Source organism: Perna viridis, chromosome 2 (genome assembly GCF_037379345.1).
Source record: "Perna viridis isolate PV_CMFRI_1.1 ecotype Kerala chromosome 2, ASM3737934v1, whole genome shotgun sequence".
In the NCBI taxonomy this organism is placed as follows: Eukaryota; Metazoa; Mollusca; class Bivalvia; order Mytilida; family Mytilidae; genus Perna; species Perna viridis.
Genome location: NC_142446.1, coordinates 21,059,776 through 21,082,198, shown reverse-complemented (window position 1 = coordinate 21,082,198; position 22,423 = coordinate 21,059,776). Strand labels below are relative to the sequence as shown.

The window sequence follows — 22,423 nt, the reverse complement described above, 5'->3', positions numbered from 1 at the left end:
TTGGAACGTACGCAAAAATAGTCCTACGCAGAAATTACCCCTGTTCCTCATAGTGCTGTGAAAAAAGTTCTCATCTTATTTAAAAAATTTAAACAGTTTCTGAAAGGAAAAACATTTCTGTACATTTTATAGGTGAATTTTGCTTCTTGTGATGTGAAGCCTAATCTCCATAATGATTTTTAAATATACCCCTATCTTGTGAAAACACTGGGATTTCCCATGCTATTTATAGACCCTTCACTTCCGGTGACCAGTACTGCACTGCAAGTCTGCTAACCCCACATGCCATTCTGAGGATTGTGAGCTGACATATGTAGAATCATGCTGATATATAGTCCTCTGCAGGTTAAAGTTAAGGTAAAGTCCAGAGAAGCCATTGAATATTGTGAAATTAGCATAGAAGCCTATGGAAAGTGGAATTAGTGGTTTTTAGCCTTTAGTTCACTGTATGTTACTCGAGTATGTAGGCGGCAACTCTTTCGCTGTACCTGTATATAATGGTGCTTTGGGTCGTATGGGGCCTGCCCTGTGGTGTGAGGGTTTCCTAGTCGTTCATTGAAGACAAATGGGTAGTCTTGGGCTGACATTTTCATCCCGTTGGGGTTGTTGTCTCTTTGGCGTATTCACCATACATGTTCTCGTTTTATAATCAAGTTTTTTTTCTAAGTGTTAGTGCAAAAAACAGTTTCAACAATAAAGTTGTTGGTATACTAGCATGTATTCATTGAAACATGTAAAAAAAAAACTCTTGCTGGGCAACTGGTTTTTTTCCTGCTTTGACAGTTAATTAGGCCTGAAGTTTTTCTGCTGACGGATCTGATGGGTGGATAGATATTTTGAAGAAGAAAAATTGCGTCCGACACAACATTCAAACTTGATATAGAACTTTAGATTTTGAAGAAATGTACAAGATGTCGCTGGGGATAAATTAATGCGGCATATATGGTCAGCCCGTGGTAAAACAATGGTAAAATGGAGTTTCCGTGATCTATTTCTTAACTAATTACAAATAAGTAATAGCAAATAGGTATCAAATAATAACAAATAAGTATTCACTAAAAATCAATAAAAATAAGAAATAACTATCTTAGAACAGAAATAGGACAAGTTCGCGAAAAATGTAAAATGGCCGAAGTCGACACCTTAGTTCTCGAAATTGGAATGGCGCTTTATGGTACAATTTCAAAGCCATCAATTTACTTAGTCAACTTACTGTACATACTTCATATAAATGGTTTTTTCCTAGGTCATTTTTTGGCACTCTCTTCTAAATAGTTAACCATCATAATCAATTAAAGTATTATCTTATATAGTGGTATGAATACCAAATGAATTACAAAACAGTTGGGGTCATAACCCCAAATTTCAATACCATCCTTCTGCGGTTTTGTAACTTTGTTGTATAATTTGATTAAGATGAACTTATATTTACATGCAAGTTATCACGAACAACTACTCCAACTATACGTTTCCAACTTTCCATACTCCAACTGATGGCACGAAAGTAAGAAAATAGACTACCTTTAGCACTGCTGGAGTAGAACGACCACAGCGCCTACCATTTATTTACGACAGCATTTTTTGACAGGTGCCAATTGATTGCAATAGATCACATGGCCCTTGTGAGCCACTGCTAAATATTCACATTAAGACTGCTTCATGATGTGTGTGTGTGTGTGTAAGATATCCTCACAAATACGTGTATAATACGATGTCCGTCATCAACAAAAACCATACAAGTCTCGACCCGAGTCACCTTCATATATTTGTCAGCATAAAAGTATCTTAAAAATGTATATGAACAAAATTGAAGTGTGGGTAATGAATTTTCTGGAGTAATTTACTAATGATGGCATCTATACAGCAGAAAAATAATGGTAAGTTCAACATGCTAACGTTGAAGAATACTATATCAAATTTCACCATAATAGAAGGTATACATCTGCAATAAAACTCTATGAGTGACAGATGGGGTTAAGTTGGTACTGTCCACAACAAGATATGACAAATAATTGCTAAAATTATAAAATTTCTCGATAAAAGGTGTACATATTCATTATGTTTATTATCAATGTGCAAAATTTGAACAATATTCGTTAAGACCTTTTTGGAGAGTACAGATTACACAAAAATCTTCCAAAATTGGCATCAGTCAGCTGGATAAAAACACTATGGCACTAAAAATCCATGTACTGAGCAATAGTGATAATACAGAAAATCCAACATTTTTATTATTTAATACAAGTTGTAAACATTACACAGTAAACGTCAAGTGTATTTCTGTAACATTTGAAGACAAGTGTGTATACTATTTACTTAATGGCTCTGATTATTTGAATCAGCAAAGTATTTTAGGAGAGAAATGAATTTAATGAAGATAATCCAACAAAATAAGCAAAACAAAGGATTATGTATATATTTACTGAAATTTAAAAGACCTCATCAATATGTACTTGTTCAAATACTTGTACTAAGTAAGAGGTTTAAATTCCATTCCTCCATACACCAACCGATGGCACCATCATAAAACAGCTTGCCAGACAACCTCTAGCATTGCTGGAGTACTGTTCAATTTAATCAAGCAAATATTAACCAATTTTTATATTACCCATACTCACCTTATTTGATTCAGCACAAAATCATTTGAATCAACTTAGATTTTCTATCTAAAACCTTTTAGTAATCATTTTAAAAGTATAGTTTAATAAAAAAAAGAAATAAATTCAAAATGAAATTTTCTAGAAATTTGCTAATTATATTTCTGTAGAGCATTTAATGAAAGTTGGTGAGAATGTAGAAGCATCAAATTAACGTCTACAATTTATTAACCCATGATTTCTTATTCCTATTATTATAAAACTGTCTGTCTGTCTGTCCTTTCAGTTCTCAATAGTGTATATCAAATTACTGGTGGTCAATTTAACCTTAAAATAACATTTTGGAATTACTAATTACTTTGGTTACTTTTAATGTACTGAAACACAATCAATTTGTTTTGTGTGAAAAATCTTGTCACTCACAAGTTTTCCGCTTTATTGTTCATGAATCTAATTTAAGACTAGAAATAAAAAAGTAACAAAAACTAAAATGGCATATAACATCAAAGACTAAAGTCATGCTTAAACAACTTCAGAAATGATTTTACAAAGCCAATGAAAAAGTGGAAACTGGGAAATTGAAAGTAAACAAATGTTAAAAAGGAATGGAATGGTCAAATCAGGATAAGAAAAGTAAGATTAAAGTAAAAGAAAATCATGTCCATAACTTGATCATTTCATTTTCTACAAAAGTTGACACCTTCTTTGACAAAAGTTCCTGAAAATTTAAGCAGCAGTCAATCTAATAGTATAAATATGGCAATCATAATTAAAACACGAATAATAAATGTGTGACACAATATTATTCTTCATTATTGATCTGATAATCAGACATTTGATTGACAGGATAATTTGGTTCTAGTCGGAATCCATATTTTAAGGCATATTATTTAATTTCCATAAACTACAATGGTGCTTATCAAGAGCTCTTTGAAAATTACTTCATCCTGTTTTATAATATTAATGAAATATCAATTTAAGATGAAATAAATTGCAAAGTATCGATCACATCATTCTTATAACCTTCATACAAAATTTATACTATCAAAAAGAGAAAGATAAATCTATGAAGGCATTGGCCTTATATCATCAGGCATAGGAATGTCTGCCATGTTTTGAGTAGTGGTGTTCACTGTAGACACTTCCATCTTTATTTCTGTCACAACTGGAATTTTATTAGGCTCCTCAACAGCTTCACCCTCATCCTGTTCATCATAGTCTATAGCAACCTTAACACCATCTTCCTTCTTATCACCTTTTCTTGAAGTTTCCTTGCCTCTATCTTTTTTCCTTCCATCATAATCATGCCCCCTATCACTCTCCCCATGACTCCTCCTCCTCTCTTCCTTTCTATCCTCATCTTTGTGACTGTCTCTTCTCTCATTCTCCCCATGACTCCTCCTTCTATCCTCATCTTTGTGACTGTCTCTCCTCTCATTCTCCCCATGACTCTTTCTCCTATCCCCATCTCTTTCTCTCCTACCCCCTTCCCCTTGACTCAAACGACGATGCCTACCTTCAACGCCGTGATCAGAGCGCCTTCGTTTATCTGATTCCCCACGGTGTACATCTCTATGGAGTTCATCAGATTTTCTATGTTTTCTATCATGGTCCCTGTCCCCACTGGATCTCCGCCTATTCCCCCTGTCCCCGCTTGATTTTCTACGTTTCCTACTAGATGGATCGTTTTGATTTTCTTCTTCCTCAGTTTTAGTTCTGTAATGTCTAACAACACGGTTTTCTTTTTCAGGTTCCTCCCCCTTTTTATATCCTTCCCCATCCCCAACCTCAGGATGATCCTCCTGGTCTTCCTCTTCCACATGTCCCTGTCTTCCTGCCATTAAATTATCTATTTCTTCTTCTAGCTGCTTTTGTTTTTGAGTAATTATTTCTGAAAAAGTAGTTCAACAGTAAGGTATGTCGTCCCACTAACAAGTTTTTAATGCAGTTGAAAAGAATACTGTAGCTGACAAGAGGCTCCCAGGAGCCTGAATCGCTCACCTGGTTAAATTTGGTCTTTCAAATGCAATACATTTAATAAGGAGTTGTCAACAATTTTGACTCAAGAAGACTTTGGTAGGACTATCATAAGGATCATTTCAGCGATAGAAAGTTTCTTTCTATCTATTATATTTTCAAGATATTGGCTGAAAACTGTAAAAAAAAACCCATCATTTTTCATCTTTCAAGGGCAATAACTCATATAAGGAGTCACCTGACAACTTTGATCCCTCGTAGACTTTTCTATGCCTTCTAATAAGGATCATTTCAGTAATTGAAAGAAGTGGGCTAAACCTAACCGTTTTGGAGATATAATATGCGAAAAACTACTGTCTGACCTCTATATTCTATTTTAAGTGACTGCAGCCACGTTTTTGACGGATCAAAACTCTCCACTTCAGTTCTGTGCAGGATACCTCAAGAAACATTCATACCAAGTTCGGTTCCAATTGGTCAAGTGGTGTCAGAGGAGAATAATTTTGAATTAAAAATAGCAAAAAAAATAACGTCGAATGGGGGCAAAAACTCCAACATGGACTAACAGATTAAAATGAAAATTTGACCACAGATAGATCTTATCATGCTGAAAACTTTAACCCCATCAGAATTTGGCAAAACCTAATGGTTTTGGAGATATATGCGAAAAACTATTGTCTGACCCCTATGTCCTATTTTTAGTAACAGCAGCTATATTTTTCGATGGATCAAAAATCCCCACAACAGTTTTATGCAGGATACCCCAAGATACATTCAAACAAATTTGGTTCCAATTGGTCAAGCAGTGTCAGAGGAGAAGAGTTTTGAAGATGACGACGGACACCAAGTGATGGCAATAGCTCACATGACCTTCGGCCAGGTGAGCTAATAAAGGGAGCACAACATCTCCAGTTAAGATTGCTATCATAAAAAGTAAAGTATAAACTGTGTCCATAATTCATCGTTTTTAAACTAGCCCTTACAATAATGTTTAAAATACCAATAAACAATTTGAGTGGACAATAAATAAATGATGAAATAAATCTGTATCATCAAAAGAACCTCATCCGAGAGGTAATCAGCTGTTTATAATGTTTGAGTGGGTGAAATAATAGCTTGTTAGTTCAATAAATCCACCTTTTAATAACTTAAACTGGTTGTAGAGAGTATGAACACAGTATTAAAGCTTGATACAGCTCCAAATTTCGATTGTAATTAAATGTTTGACACCACATAAGTTGTGACAAGGATGAAAAGAACTTACAAATTTGCAATGAGACAATGAACTAAATGTAATAAGACCCAATACCCATAACAAACATTAATATTATGGTTCAATTCTTGTATATCGCATATCAAAGAACACAAAGAATTCATTTTTTAAAACTATAGCTGTGTGTGTGCTTGCTGGGTACATGTAATGATCAGTGTTCACAACATGTAAAACGCTTAAGTTGGATTATCAATATTTACAAGTATCACCTTAAGAAATAATTATCTTGCTGCATATACATCTACATCTGATGCTTAAACTTCCTAAAATTTCATAAAATCATGAAAGGGTGTAGCTTGATACAATTAAAGCGGTCAAAACCTGAACAGTTTGGGCAAGTATGTATACATCATTCAAGCATGATCAAGTTGTGAATTTTGATCGCAATTAAATATTTCACAAAGATAAGGATTACACGATTCAAAATGGCCTCTTATTCATTAACAGTTCCAGTCACAGTCACCAAATCAATACTAATCTTCCTTTTTTCAGTATAGCACCATGTAAAATTTCAAAGAGATCCATTCACTCATTGTCAAGTCATCATTCAGACATCATGAAAATGCATATTTCTTGCCATTTTTTGCTGCCTTATTCCCTAACAGTTCAAGTCACAACCTCCAAAATCAATGCTAGTCATCCTGTGGTGGTATGGAACCTTCTCCTACGATTTCAAAGACATCTGTTCACTAATAGTGAAGTTATTTTTCCAACAACATGAAAATGCTTGTTCTGACCCCATTTTGGCCCCTAATTCCCAAATAGCTTAAAAAAACAACACCCAAAGCATTTCCAGCCTTCCTTTTTTAATATTATATTGTGGAAAAAATTTTAAAGAGATCTATGAACTAGAGCTCACGTTATTGTCCAAATATCTGGAAAATGCTGACTTTTACAACTTGCTTTATGGTATGGGTTTTACCCATCATTGAAGACCCTGTGGTGACCTGTAGAAGTTTAATTGTTCCTTGCTTGGCTTTTGATGGATGACTGTCTCATTGGCAATCATACCACTTTTTACCTCTTTTTACATTGTTTCTGGCCACCTTTTCACCCCTAATTCCTGACAGTCAAATAGTCACAACACTGAAAACCAAACCAAGACTTCTTTTTGTGGTATGGCACTGTGTGGTACAATATCACAGAGGTTACTGTCTGGACATAAAATGTCTATGGACAACACAACATAATACAATTATAAGACCACACCACTTTGCGGTCATATAGATTAACATATGAATGCACTAACTAGATATATGGGCAGACAAACAGATGGAATGACCGTGTCATTCCAAAACTTTGTTGAGAGTATATTCGACACAGGGACATAGACAGATTAATTCTAATATGCAAAACCCAACACCATTATTCATAATTTTTTTTTTGCAGTCTTAAAAAAAATATACACAATACAACTTCAGAAAGTAGCACAATAATATACCATTGATGATTGCAGCTGTTTCCTTTTTCTTGGATTCATGGATTTCTAACATCATTTTCGGCAGATAGAAGATATGTGGCTTTGTCTTAGTTCTTATAAAATTTACCAACTTTAATCTTTCAGCCTGGCATTCTTGGCTCTTAATGAAATAAAAAATAATTTCTAAAATTACTTCTGTAAATCCAATGAAATTAAAGTCTCTGTCTATTAAGCTTTTTTTACATTCCCTGCTAGGAGATGCACATTTTTAAGGCAGATCACACCTATTACAATGAGCATTCTTTTCTGTCATCTTGCAAAATCATACAAAGATACATATTTGCTATAAACTAATAGTATTTAAAATGACGTAAAAACAGTATGTTAATATTATTCATAATGATTTTTTGACATAAGAATTAGTATGGTAAAATTAAAAACATTATTTTTATAAAGCCTCTTTCAAGGCGAGAAAATTTGCAGGAAAAATTCATTCACAGAGGAAATAGTATTATTGAAATGTATTGGAAATATTAGTACTTATAATATTGCAATAAAAAGACTTTGGTGACCTTCAATATTTGGTTTGAAATATGAAAGAATGTCAGTAAAGTGTTCTTTATATAAAGTTATGAGGAATTTTATCTACCAGTTTTTTTTTTTTAGAAGCTTGCAAAATATCGAAAATTTACTACAGAATCCATATAAAATGTAGTAAAATATTGCCTTCAGTAAGGCTCAATGATGTCAAAATCATGTTTGGTGACTTATGTTTTTTACATTAAAATTTTAAAGTATATTCATCTGTGGTCATCTTAAAGAAAAACTAGGAAAGTTTATCTACTAGAAATATAAGGTATGATCTACCTTAATGTTAGTGGCAAAAAGTGGCTATAAAAGAATGTGTAAAAAATTTTTTTATTCTCCATAAAAGGGGGTGCACATCCTAAACATGCAAATAAGCACTGTGTAGTTTGAATTCTATTGGTTCTGAACAACATGATTTTTTTCTACATATTTTTTTTTAATGAGAATCATGTATTTTCTGCCTCTGATCAACCAGATGTTTTTTTTTTACTTTGACATAGTAAACAATTGCAAATTTAAAATAGTGACACTTTTTACACTATAACTCAGTTTAACTTGGGTCTATTTATGTTCTTTCACCCCCTATTATCAAAAATATATTTAATTTTTATCAAATTGCACATTTGTAATATATATGATTTTTATACAGTTGTAGTTCTTACTGTTTCAACAATCTCAATTTTCTGTTCAATTCTGCGTAATTTGGCTTGTGTTTGTCTTCTCTCCTGGAAAAGCTGACGTCTCTCTTTGACTATTTCATCTTTTTCTTCTTGAGCCTTTTCTTCCAATTTATGCTCAATTTGTTTCCTCTGGTCCTCCTATAAAAAGGTGGAAGTTTCTACATTTATGTTTTAAAAACATTCTGGTGATAAATCCAACTAACTGCTACAGTATGTCATGCACAAGTTAATAACATGTTAGCAAAATGATAAAAACAAATGGAAAGATGATCAGTTTTGATCTGGAATCTACACTAAAACTTCCCCTTCTTCAATGCCTAAAATTAGCACCCTTTAAAGTGTTGTTGCTACTGTAACTACAAAATAGCAAAATTAAGTAACATAAGCTTCAGTAATTCCTAGCATGTGCTAATATGTATCACAATACTGACTTTGTCTTTGGATTCTTTAGCTTCATCTTTAAACTTCTGCAGAGTACCAAGTAGCAATCCAAACATACGTCTATTTCTAAAATATATATATATATGAAAAATAAACTATAACATATTCATTCGAAACAAAAGTTAGTTGTTCTTACAAACCAGCAATCTATTTCACAAAATGAAGTGTAAAATTGGGTCATACGTAATGATGTCACAATGCCTTTAATCTGCTGTTAATCAAACATATCATATTTCCAACAAATTAAAAAAAGATAATGATAGCTACTCATACCATACATTTGTATGCCCTTGATATATGATATACATAAAAAGTGTTAAAAGTTCAAATACTTCTTTCAAAACTTGAGTGTCACTGTCAATTGGACAAAAATTTACCAATCAAAAACTATTGTTTTCGCTAAAAGACACATCCAATCTGGACAAATAAGGCACCAAATATCCTGTTTCATCTACTACGTTCAAAGAGACTGCAGTTTTGGGTAAAAATGAAACTTGTTTAGGGCTATTCCAGGAATAAATGTATGTGGGGGTGTCGGGAGTCACTTTTCATTTGACCCCACTATGCATACCATTTTAATTTATCATTTCCTTTCATTGTTAAGGTTAACTACCTTAAATAACAACCACCGATCAAATTTAAATGGAGGGACCTCCCAATCCCCAACAACTGATTCTGGAATAGCCCTTTGAGGAGTAGAAGCTTGAATAATTAAACTTGAATCATGTATATAGAAACTTGAATGTAAGTTTCTAAAACCAACTTTTTTGGACTTAAATTGAGATAAAAACTTGTATTGTACATAAAGGTATAAAAAATTTAAGCAAATAAACATGACAGAATAAAAACTCACTTCCAAGGATCCGGAAACTGCCAAAAATGCCGGTCATTGACAGACAAATTTTGCAAATGTCCGGCAACCATTTTCCAATATCGGACATAAAACACATTGTCAACCCTTATAAATTACAGTCAGCGTGGTTTTATAACTTTATAAACATCCTGGGTACCTGTCTCTAATTGTTTATTGGAAATTATTTGTCAAGCATACGTCAATATTAATTAGCCTATGTTGCAGCCACCTGTGACTGTGATTTTACCTGTAACTGATTAGTAGATTGCATAATTAAATTAACGCTACACGTGCAGCACCTTTGCGTATACTAATTAATTGAAGTGACTCTGAGAATTTTCATACATTCATTACTTGATTTAAATAAAAAAAGATTGACAAATCCATTTTCTCGCAGATTTTTCGGATGTAACGCAAGCACATGGTGCTGAAACTACAAATCAGTCGTAGTTTGTTATTATTCATCCATTGAGTCTTTTTAATACAGAAGTCAACAACCCATTCAAATCAATATACAAAATGTATACACGATTTTCATGTTTAAAATAATCATCATTTTTTTCATCACCCAGAAATTTTTCGGACGTTTGCAATTGCTGCTGTGATGAAAAAGTCTGAGAGACATGATGTTTTGTTTACATGTCAGAACATCCACGTGTGGTAGAAACCGAACTTATTTACACGTTCAGATATTTTGTAAAAGACAAAGTATGTGATGGAATAACACAAATTCCAATATTTATCTATAAATAACAAAAAAAAAGGGTTTTTGAAAGTTTATTCTCGATCTAGGCAGGTAAAAAACTGACACAAATGTCTGCTGAAATTTGATAAAATGTTCGACATGGGCTGTCAAAAATTTCCGGACCCTTGCTCACTTCATTTATTTTAAGTTTTAAATGCATTGACAAGATTTTATCAGTGTCCTGACCTTGCAGTGCCTTTCTTATCTTTCTTCTGTTCCTCTAAACTGTCTTGTCTGGTTTTCGGTTCTTTTGGGGTGAGTATGACTGAAGACTGGATAGTGGGCTGAAGAAAAAAATGATGAAATCTTGCAAATTATCCATGTAGTTAAATGAGATTTTTAGGTGTGCATTAAATCAAGGCTCAGTGTAAAGTGTATATTATTAATTATATATCAGAAATTCATACCATCGGTTAATGCAAAATAATCACACAAGCTGCAATAAAACTAGGGTGTAGAGGTACTGTAACTCAAGCTTGTGTTTAAATGATGCAATGATTCAGTCAACAGGCTCATGATTTCATTTTTTCCAAATTATTTTGCTATTTTAAACATGTAGCTTATGGTCTTTGCATGAGTTTTCAATCGGCATGTGAAATCTACCATGAAAAAAAAAAAACAAAAACCACATGCAAGTATAGCACATGTTGAATTACTTCCTCTAATTTAAGTACTTTAAAAAACAATGTAATGCAGCAGAGTAACTTTCTGTTCTTATCAGACAAAATGTTAGAATTAAACAGGTAAAGCACTTATTTTTATTTCTCCCTAAATTTTCTTCATCTTTTTCTATTTGTAACTTAAGACCCCCAAAAACTCATATCTTCATGTTCTGAACTTTCCACATCTGTTTGTCTGTCAACTTACTTGGACAGTATTGGTATAAAATCATAGGACTGTTCTAACCAATGAACATTTGCCTTTTTTAATTAGGAGAAGTAACAGATTCAGATTTATATACAATGTATAAAATTTGTTCTAGCTATTAAATCAAAGTTCATTATTTAACTTTTATTGTGTTTTTTTAGTGAAGATGCCTCACTATATTTGAATTTTCTTTATCCTCATCTCAATCCCTAAAAAATCTTAATTAAGAAAAAAGAAAATTAAGAAAAAAATAGGGTAGTATAAAGAATTAAAACACAACTTATAGATATCTTGATTTTGACAGATCAAGCATATTGAATACAAGTTCATTGCAATTTCAACTGAACTGTTACATGCCACATCAAATTCATTCTTCTAAAATATAAAATAAAACATTTCAACAATTTGTCTCATACAGTAATGTCCATTTACAACCTCAGTGAGTTATCTATCAGAAATTATCTAGGGTGATCAAATTCGTGTACTAGCAGTATTTGAAACATTGGTTGGAGGTCTGTGTAGAGTGAATAAAAACAAAAACAATCATATGCACTAATGTTCAGCAATCTATGCAGAAAGACTTTAAACAACCAACCTAATAAATCAAAGTGCTGTTAGCACTAGGGTTTGTTGATTCTTGTGAAAAGCATGAACAAAATTTAAAAGATTACATGATGTAAAACAAAACTATAATCATGCATTTGCATTTCCCATATTGTTTAGAACTGTTTTTCCTAATATGTCATATAAACTGAATGTAAATCAATAAAACTGACTTCTGAAGTAAAAACTGAAATCAATAGTGAAACAGTATCCAACTTCACACACATTTACAAATTTTGTTCTGCTTTACCTTTTTACCCAATTTTTTAAACCTGTCAAAAAGTAAATTTGCACATCACATTCAAAAGTACTTCAACAGAGTATTATCCTACACTGTAATTATTCTCAAATGGAACTTATTTCAGCTTAAGAAAATAATATCCTTGATCAACAGATTTTCAAAAGTAGACCCTTTCTATCAATTTGAATTTTACTTCTAATTTCACTTGGTTAAAATCAATACTCTTCAAATCCTGTTTATCAATAAAAAAATATTGATGATAGGACGGAGATTTTGACTGATAATTGTATTAAATGGAACATGATTAGCACATTAAATGTTTCTTGACACATTACTGCAAGAACTTCATTCACTTACTGCTAATTCATTACTAAACATCAAAAAAGGAGTTCCTCAATCTTCAGTTCATTTGAAGACTACATCTTGATTTTATTTGCAGGAATAATAGAATATTATTGAGCTGAACAATTGCCAGAAACATATTTACAGGAAACAAAAAATGTATTGAATGATATACCATATTCTTCCGTGTATACCACACACTTTTTTCAACTTTTCTTTGTTCCAGGAAGGGGGTGTGCAGTATACACCAAAACAATGAGTTTCTACATTTTTTCTTTCTGGAGACATAATTTTCGGTAATGTAATTTTCGGTAATGAGAACCGAAGTCGTCAACTAAAAACAAAATTGAGCCATTAAGTATTTTTGAGACCAGTTTTATGTGAAATAAACAAATAAAGTTTTACTGCTATTTAATAGTTGTCTTATCCATCAATGCCATTTCCTTGCATTTCATAACATCTGAGTAGAGTAGAGTAGAGCGTTAAATACACAAGAACGGGAGTGCCAACCTGTCCTCAGGCCCATTGTCATTTAATTATCAAATAATAAAAGATCAATTTAAAAGGTGAAACAATTGTCACTAATCCTTTAATCTGCTTGATGAACTGTTTCCAGATGGTTAAAATCAATACACAACTTGGAAAATTAAAACATTTTTTTTATAAACGGTCCGACTTTACGCCAATGTAATAGTGAGATACCTGATTTGCATACGAACAGGAAATGTAAACATTTCAGCTGACTCGAATCCAATACATCGCTGTATAAACTATTTTAATCAATAAATGGCTTGCAAACGTAGGGAAACATAGAAAAATACTTTTACTTAAAGGATATGCATTTCTGGGAATTTACAAGAATCCTTTCATCTCAATGTGGTCTTCTGCTGGTAATTTTTCCTTGCTTCCTAGTGCACGTTTTACACGGTAACTTAACTTTCTCCGCTGATCTGCCTTGCCAAGAAGGGAGTGCGTGGAATACAAAGATGCGGGTAATACACGGTAGAATATGGTAACAGGAACTACATTTGGACATCCTGTATATTTCTGTGTAGTGATCAGAAATAGTAGGGAAGTTCCAGGCATGAACAGCAACATAAGATATTTTGATAAACCAAAAACCCAAAAATAAGTGATATGCAAATTTATGAAATAATACAATAACAGTTGTTAGGTGATCGAAAACCTGTACAACCACCATAACTGAAAGGTATCATTTACCAAAAAAATCTAAAGATGTTTTAAGATGCAAGAATTTTCGAACAAAATATCAGGATTTTTCAAAAAATTAAAGAGAGCTTAACAGCATGAATATGTACACTTTTCACAAGTTTAATTTTAATTGGTACAAGAGTTTATGAGGTATTATGACCCTAACTTCTGTGATGGAGAGTATGATAGACAGACAGACCTACTGACAGGGGTAAAAAATACGCCCCCGAATTATGACTTTGGGATCATAATAATACTTTTTTTTCTATACAAGCCAGTAATAACCATAGATATTTTACTGGGTTCCTTAATGTAAGATAGGGAACATCAGTTTACTTTATTGGGCAGTTCCTCTTCTTCGTCACTATCAGCTGTCCTCCTGGGTCGTCCTCTTCCAGCAGCTCTAGGGCTGATACCAAGCCTAAGATAGCAGAAGTTAAAAGAAAGATAAGTGATTGGTTCAAGCTCCAAGTAAGCAACTGACAGTTACCTTGGGCATAATTTAAACAAGATAGCCATACTTAGCCATATGTCCCCAAACATTGCAGATTAAGTTAATCAAAATATAAGTCATTACTAGAGAAGAGCCTTGTTGTTAAAGTGAAAAGAGTAAAATACTCAAATTCAGAAGTAATGGATGATGTTATATGGTTAAATGAGACATGAAACTAAAAATATCATTTTATAAACGTTTTCATATATGAAACTATATAGAATAAAACTTCGATTTACTTTATATAAAAAGTTCAATCTAACATGACAGAACATTATGAAATATTTCTAAGTAATCTTCAAACAGAAGTGATGTGGTCTCACTGCAAATAGTCTAGTCATCATAAATGTAACAGCTTAATATTTCTGACATTGTTTATAATTTTCTTCTCGCAGTGGTTTAAATTGATACAACTGTAATTATATATTTGCTGGCAAAACAAAACTTTCAATATTTTCACTTTCAGTAGTAGAAATCTTGCAACAAATGCAGAAGCCCCACACATTTCAAGCACTTGATCTATGAACTGAGAACAAATGACGTAAATTGGTCATGTGACCACATGGATAATAAAAATTTGTATGGCTTGGGTTATCATCAATTTTGAATTAATTTATCTTCAATTAAATGACCGCTAGTGACTACAATTGGGGTTTTTATGATATATATTAGGTGTAATAAATCAAATAAACCAAAAATTGAAAAAAATGAATTTTTGCGTCACATCTCCTTTAAAGATTTAGACATTAAAGTGTAAGTTCTGAGGTATTGCGACTGCATAACAAATTTCCTCCCATAACTCAAACAAAATTCGCAAAAGAAAAATGTCAGTGATGTATGCTCGATACTACACTTCATAACAATACATCATATTAAATATCAAATGAACCAATCTTGTACTTTCAGAGGACCTGTGTCCACAAGGTCTCCATTGTTAAAACATGCTGAAAAGTTTGAAGTCCCATCACTCCAACAAATTTGTTGAATCAAAATGGCTGAGTAGTATGCATATCCACACTTCAAAAAAAATACACCACACCAAATAATAAAAGTTTCAGAGGAGATGCATTCACAAGACATTACAGGAGGACAGACTAAAAGACTAAGAAGGCCTACCATTACCATGCTGCTTCAATGCTTCACAGAAGGGGACAAGAATGGTTAGATAAAATGAGAAGGCATTTTTTTAAAGAGAGATTACCATGAAGATTTATGTTACACAAATATAAATACTTCCAGATTATGATTAAACTACAGTTTAACCTGTATGCTTACACATAATAGCTTCATCAAAGTTGATTGTAGAGTGTAAAACATTTGTAGTTGAAATTGTCTCACTTTGGATCATACAAGAATTTAACTCGTGTTTATGTGACTGCATATAAAAAATGCTCCAAATTAATATATGCAAGTTATGACACTGAACTTCAAAAACAATTTGGGAAAAGAGTACACTGTAACCTTCTTGCGCATTTATTGATTATATACGTATCAATGTACCTTGAGAAGGCTCCTCCAACAATCCTACGAGCTGCTTGGCCCTCACCATCTCCAAATCTTCTATAAAGTTTAAAAAAATAAATGTTTAAACCACAATAAACTTATGAGTCAAAAGTTAGATCATTTGCTCTCTTTCAAGGTCCTTTTTGAAAATAATAAAGAATAAAAAAAATTATATAAGTTAAGTACATTATTGAGTCCAAGCTCTAGTATGTAAGAGTCACTTACGGGCTAAGCAAAAGATCTGAATATATCTGTGTATGTGCCAGTCTGCCAATTTAATCAGTACCCTCTCTTTTTCGTGTCATGCTTAAAGATATGATTTTGGTATGTATATAAATATATACAAAAAAGTTATTACAAGATATATTGATGGGTTTCTTCGGATCTAATTATTTTTAATAGTCCTTTGATTAATAAAATTCATTTTTATTGGTTTATATGTGTACTCAACCTGTCTGTCTACCATTCATTTCCCCACATCAAGCTTGAAGATATGGACTTGGTTTTTGACATTTACTAAGTAGTTTTACAAAAAAAAGTTACAGATCTACTAGATAGTTTGCACCAGGTAATTTTTATTTTGTAGAGTTATAGTCCTTGGTCAGAGATATTTTGAACAATGGTCAAATTCACTGAATTAAGATTATAAAAAAGATCTGCACCAAATCTTCACAAAAGAATCAAATGCTAGATGCAAGATAAAGTATGATACCCTTGGTGGGATTCAATCTTTAAAAGTTTGGTTAAATATCAAATGAATCAATGTTTGCAGACACTTACTTAGTGTAGCGAGTCAAAACAATGACATGTCGAATTTTATTTATATATGAGATCCAGATAAACACACAATACAAAAAGTTTTAAAAAGTCAAGAAACGGTTCTGTAATGTAATAACAAAATGATGACAAAGATAAAGCTACACGTCCGAGCCACTTCTTTTACATACATGTGTAGTTACCTATAATAAAAGCTGAAAAACAGGAAAAAAATTCTATCGAACACATCTTTCAAGTGCAACTAGTTATGAGAAATAAATCTTTACCTTCCTCCTGGAGTTAATGTACGTCCTCTACCCCTAGAACCCTCCAAAGATGATCTCCTATTTCCTGCAGGTCTACAAGACAAGTAAAAATATGTGAATTAAGTTATACAATAACTTCCAAAATAATTCACACCTTATAAAAGCAAATTAAATTATGCACACAGTATATGTACATGTATATCAGACTTGTAAGTCTTGTTCTCATTTCTATTGTTGCCATTACTCATAATCCACATAAATAACATGTTTCAATATTTGGTATATGCTCCCATCTGAAGTTTAAGTGGTTGTACAAACAACTTGGGTGCCATAATATCGAAACTAGCAAATAATTTCTGAGATTGGTTTGGCTCTCAATTGCACATATGCAAGTATACGCAAATGAAGCTGCCATTATGCTGTTTTTCAGCTCCTGAAAATGCAAGTACAAACCGGATATTGATGTTTTTTCTTGCCATCATAAGTATACAGGACCAAGTTGATAATACAACCATAAAGGGAGCTTACCAATCATACATTTCTGAAAAAATACATGTAGGAATGGCTAAACATTCAACAGAATGAAGGCACCCAAATGCTTTTGAAAATCATGATGATATTGGTAATCCCGAATTACCATTTATTCCTTATAAATGCCTGACAATTTGTACAGAATAATAGGGTAATTTAAACCACATAAGGAGGCAATAAGAATAATTTAAGTTAACCAGGCTGAAATTAAAAGTGGTATATGTTTCTTTGGAGCACTTCGGGTTACATTTAGCTGCCATTTTCAAAATTTGGACCACAGAGCTGGAGATTTTGTCTGTACAAAAATTTGGGAATTAGCAACACAAATAGTTGCAATGTTTACAGGGTTTTCTGACAATCAAATGCCTTGTGTATGTTATGTTTCATTTCCTAAACATTTTCCTGTGAACCTACCTTATAATTTACACATTTATTTATATCCCTCGATTTACAGCTAAAATTATACAAAATGTAAGATCACAGCATAATTTGTTTCCACTCGTGTTTTGTTATAAGTTCGGACTTGAAAAGCGGAAACAAATACATGTATTTACTGGCATCTGATTTCTGCATTACCAGTATTTATCATATGAACACGATATTCCTGTAGTCTCAAAATCACTCCCTATATTATGTTCACATAATAATATGGCCAGGTGAGCTAAAAAGTTACTTTTAATGATCATTTTTTTATATGATAATATAACATTGTGCTTCCATAAAATTGTTTTTTTATAGGATGGTCTTATTTATGATATCATGATCCAACATGGTGACTATGACATCAAAAGGGGAACCAATAAGAAAGATAATACATTTCCATCTAAGTAATATGAAGTTTTAAATAGGTTTCTACAATTTTTTTTAATTAAAGAAATGAAGCTTTAAAAATTAACATAATTACATAGTATTTATTATATCAAAGCACTTATATTTCTCTAATGACCAATCTTGTTTTCTTAAGTATTTACTCATTTTATCGATTAAAATTATTAGAAAAGTAATTCAACTTATTTTACTCTAAACAAAGCAGATAATTACAATTTTGACATGTCTTTCAAGATACCCTGCTGATACAAAATTCTAGTTATATCAGCACATGGTTAAATATGCATGGGACCACAATTAATTTTCAATATACACATTTGAGCAGATTAAAAAAATTCCTACGGCACAAACTGAATAAAACTTCTCTGGCCTAAAGATATGTACAAACAGGATTTTTATATATAAATTGTAGAAAATTTTACCATCATTTTCTGAAATTAATACATACGAGCCGGAGATGGAGTGAACATGACAAATGAACTGAGTTAAAAGTCCTAAATTTTAACCTTCTTCCACTTAACCAAACTTTTAGTCAGAATTGATTAATGAAAAAAAAATCCCATGTAATTTTAACCTATTTTCTACCAATCAGACGCAAAACTTCAGCAAATAATTTTCCAGTAAAAATATGAAAAAATGTGGAATGTACCTACTAACAAAGTTGGCACTATAATCGTATACAACGAAAACCAAGGGGAATTAATTGTGTTCATGTACCTACTTGTACATAGTCAAATTAGCACCCAGTCTGATTAAATCTGCAACTTGTTTTTTTGTCATTAATCAGCATGTTTATTGTTAAAAGATTGGCCTTGGAAGAAAAACCTTTGGATATTTCGAGGGAAAGGTGAAAGACCTCAGCAAGTTAGTTGCAAAATTACTTTAATTACAAAATGCCATGGAACAATAAGCAGGATTTAAGACGAGTTATATTCCGTTTCTGTTTCCCATAAATAAAAGTTACAAGAATTTCAGTATTTTAACATTATTTCTTTTTTCTTCTTTTCATTTTCACAGATAATAATTTGCACCTTTGTTTTTAATCTTTCTGTTTGTGTCCCTGTCCTATTCTATTATTTTGTATTATTTCAGGTTAACCAATATTTGAATTAAAAGCATCATAAATTTCTTTAATTTATTAACGTAATTGATCTTCTTTTCATACATTTATCAAATAGCAGATCAACAAACAATGAGAAAATGGGAAAACACAATCATGATATATTAAACTATAGCTATTGAGGGATAAAGCATTACATTTTAAGTCGAATAAGTGTCATTACTGAGCTGCCGGTCCATAAACAGTGGTCAGTGGTACACTCGCCAAAGAGCTGACTAGCACTAACTACGCGATCAACATACTGTTGCCAAAGACAGAAAACTTTCCCTTGAACAAGTGAGGTTTTCTTTTGTTGGTACCACTGCAATTTGCCCTCTGCCACAAGCCTGAGTTCAACAAGGAAGCCACTTGCTTCAGCATTCAGATCTGTGATCAGATTGTAGAAGGGAATGACACCATGGGTGACAGTGTTGGCATTGAAGTGGCTGTGCCAACCCTCCATATCAATGTTGGTACCTACAGTGGACAGGACGCTCCAGTGATGAATCTTGTATACACTGTTTTTGATCCAAGTGTCCGCTTTCATCTGAACAGTAATGTGTGGATGTGATTCTTCTGTCCCCGTCCTTAGGTTTCAGCTTCCTGGATAATAGTAGCTGGGCAGTTGATGGTCTTGTCACCCTTGTTGTACTTCCATAAGATGTGTTACATGTTCTGTTTTGCCAGCTACTACAGTTTTCACACTGCAGGGCTTCTTGCCCCGGTCTGACTGCTATATTGCATTGAATAGTTCACTTATCATCCACAGACATTTTGAAAGTAATTTCAAATGCACCCATATTAAGGTATTTATGTTGAAACTATGGCTTGTCTTTTTGGAAGATTTATCAAGATGCTTGGGTATCAGTTTCACTGTCTTTTTGAAAACTTCTTTGATGAACTTGCATCAAAGGAACATAAAAAAAAACACTGAGTGAAATTACCTAAACAAACCCCAAGCTTAATTATCAATAATTATTTTAGTATGTATACATTTAATCACGATACAAGTCATTTCGGCCATACTACCATCTCGGCTATAGTTATCTCAGCCACAGACTGGCACAGTATATTTCATCCAAACATTTAAAAATATTGTCCTCTGTTTTAAATATTATACCAATTTGTATATATAAACTCATTTAAGTAAAATAAAGATGGATATAAAATAAAAATTGATTAAACAAGAGAATGAATCATTAAAACAAAAAACCTATAATAACAAGAAACAAGATAGACCATACAGAAGACCAGGCAACAAAAGCAATGTATAAAGTATTTAAAATGGGAAGGAAATATAAAATACATGTAAATATAAAGTTACAAATAGATTTATTTGATAAAATGGTGAAACCAATTTTATTATATGGTTGCAAGATCTGGGGCGTTGGAAAAACCGATATTTTGGAAAAGATTCATCTAAACTTTTGTAAAATACTTTTAAACTTAAAAACGTATACTCTGAATTATATGATATACGGTGAACTCTGTAGACTTCTGATTTAAACTGACATAAAAGTACAACTCATATCATATTGGGCAAAACTTGTGGTTGGTAAGAATACCAAAATTTCATGTATATTATACAAACTTGCAAGACGTCTGTTATCTAAATCATTGCAATGCTTTCAAGTTTTCGAACTTGATGTCGACTAAAAAGTCGCATCTACTTCTTAAACTTTGTAGTTTATTTAAAGATACCCAAGTTCAAACTAAGCAACATAAAAAGGAGCCCAACATGCTAATCCCTTTCACTATTCACCATGGCGTTTCCATGTGTGCTATGCAACAAAAATGTCTGACCGCAGAAATATGCTCCAAATATCATTCTTTACAAAGATTTGCCGTTTGTATATCAAGGATTCTGTATTATATAAGACACTTTTTAACTCTAATAAAACTACTTTTTCCTCCAAAAAAAATGACAATGCTAAATATATTGCAAAATGAAACCAATTAAATGTTAATTAACCTATGATATATTAATTGAATACATATTGAAAACCATGGCCGAAACTAGTTCTATAACATAAAACCATGTATTTTATGTTAATCTTTCATCAGATATTTTCATTTTTTGTTTACAGTCAAAATGCAAGGTTTTATCATTGGACAACATTTTGCGGGAGTAACATTCTGGCAAATTGACCTGTGGGTTGTTTTTGTCTAGGTATAAGGTAATATTATATAAAAATATTTGAAATAGATTGAAGTACTAAGTTTTGGATAATAAGTGTAATATCAAATAAAAATATTTAAAAATGATTGAAGTACAAAGTTAAAAGATGTGGCTCTAAAATAAATTTCTTACCAGATGCAGAAATTCCATTAAAAACATCCAAATTTGTTTTTAAATCAGCACATGCAAGATTCTATAAACACCAGAATCGATAAGTCCCGAGGGTAAATTTGACTTCTTTTTCTTGTCAATATATAGTTTTGTTGAAAAAATATTCTTAAAATGTCTGAATTTAAAGTTGATTTTTACACCTTCAAATTAAGGTCCAATGATATAACCTCACATTTTGACTATAAACAAAAAATGAAAATATCTGATGAAAACATGAAAGATAAACATAAAATGTGTGGTTTTACTATGGCCGAAACGTCCTACGGCCGAGATGACTATCATCATTGAATTGACCAGGTCCTGTTTTAACAAGGTTCCAATTTGTCTATTTTTTAGGTGCCGAATTAAGCAAATGACAAGTGACAAACCAAATGCCGATTTGACTTGTTACCATAAGTTAACTGTTGCAGATATTATTAGCTATTGCAGATATAACACTTCGATTGAATTTATTATTATTTTACATGATAAAAATGTTAAACGAATTACAGCAACATTAAAGGTCAGGGGCATGGAAAATTCGGACTAAGTAAACTTCGCTAAGTACCTTTGTTCGTACGGATCTCGCCCAGTTAATTTCTTTATATTTTCGTCGACACCTTTCAAGTTTTCTCTGGCTTTTTCAAGTTCATTTTGAAGAGCCAACACGCCACTCTCGATCGACGCCATGGCAGAAATCCACTGGTTCCCCTGACTTCCGAGTAACTAGTTATTCACGATGTAACGAAAGTTCAGAGTATTGGTACCAGTTTTCTAAA

General features: G+C 32.3%; 1 protein-coding gene across 1 annotated transcript; it reads right to left on the bottom strand.

Moving 5' to 3' along the window:
- Positions 1 to 2,213: 2,213 nt before the first annotated feature.
- On the bottom strand, positions 2,214 to 22,372 carry LOC148624025 (pinin-like). Its single transcript, XM_088566434.1, has 9 exons — positions 22,213 to 22,372; positions 16,879 to 16,950; positions 15,833 to 15,892; positions 14,176 to 14,260; positions 10,761 to 10,858; positions 8,967 to 9,042; positions 8,518 to 8,673; positions 7,289 to 7,427; positions 2,214 to 4,488 (listed from the first exon to the last, which is right to left on the bottom strand). The coding sequence occupies exons 1-9, from the start codon at positions 22,332 to 22,334 to the stop codon at positions 3,662 to 3,664; spliced, it is 1,635 nt and encodes a 544-aa protein (XP_088422560.1). The 5' UTR covers positions 22,335 to 22,372; the 3' UTR covers positions 2,214 to 3,661.
- Positions 22,373 to 22,423: the final 51 nt, after the last annotated feature.

Bases quoted from the DNA above. Each gene is read 5' to 3' on its own strand.
- LOC148624025 (XM_088566434.1), bottom strand. From the start codon at position 22,334: ATGGCGTCGATCGAGAGTGGCGTGTTGGCTCTTCAAAATGAACTTGAA. The intron at 16,951-22,212 runs GTACTTAGCGAA...CTTGTCTTGTAG, and splicing joins CGAGATCCGTACGAACAAAG to ACCTGCAGGAAATAGGAGAT. The intron at 14,261-15,832 runs GTACATTGATAC...CTGCTATCTTAG, and splicing joins GTTGGAGGAGCCTTCTCAAG to GCTTGGTATCAGCCCTAGAG.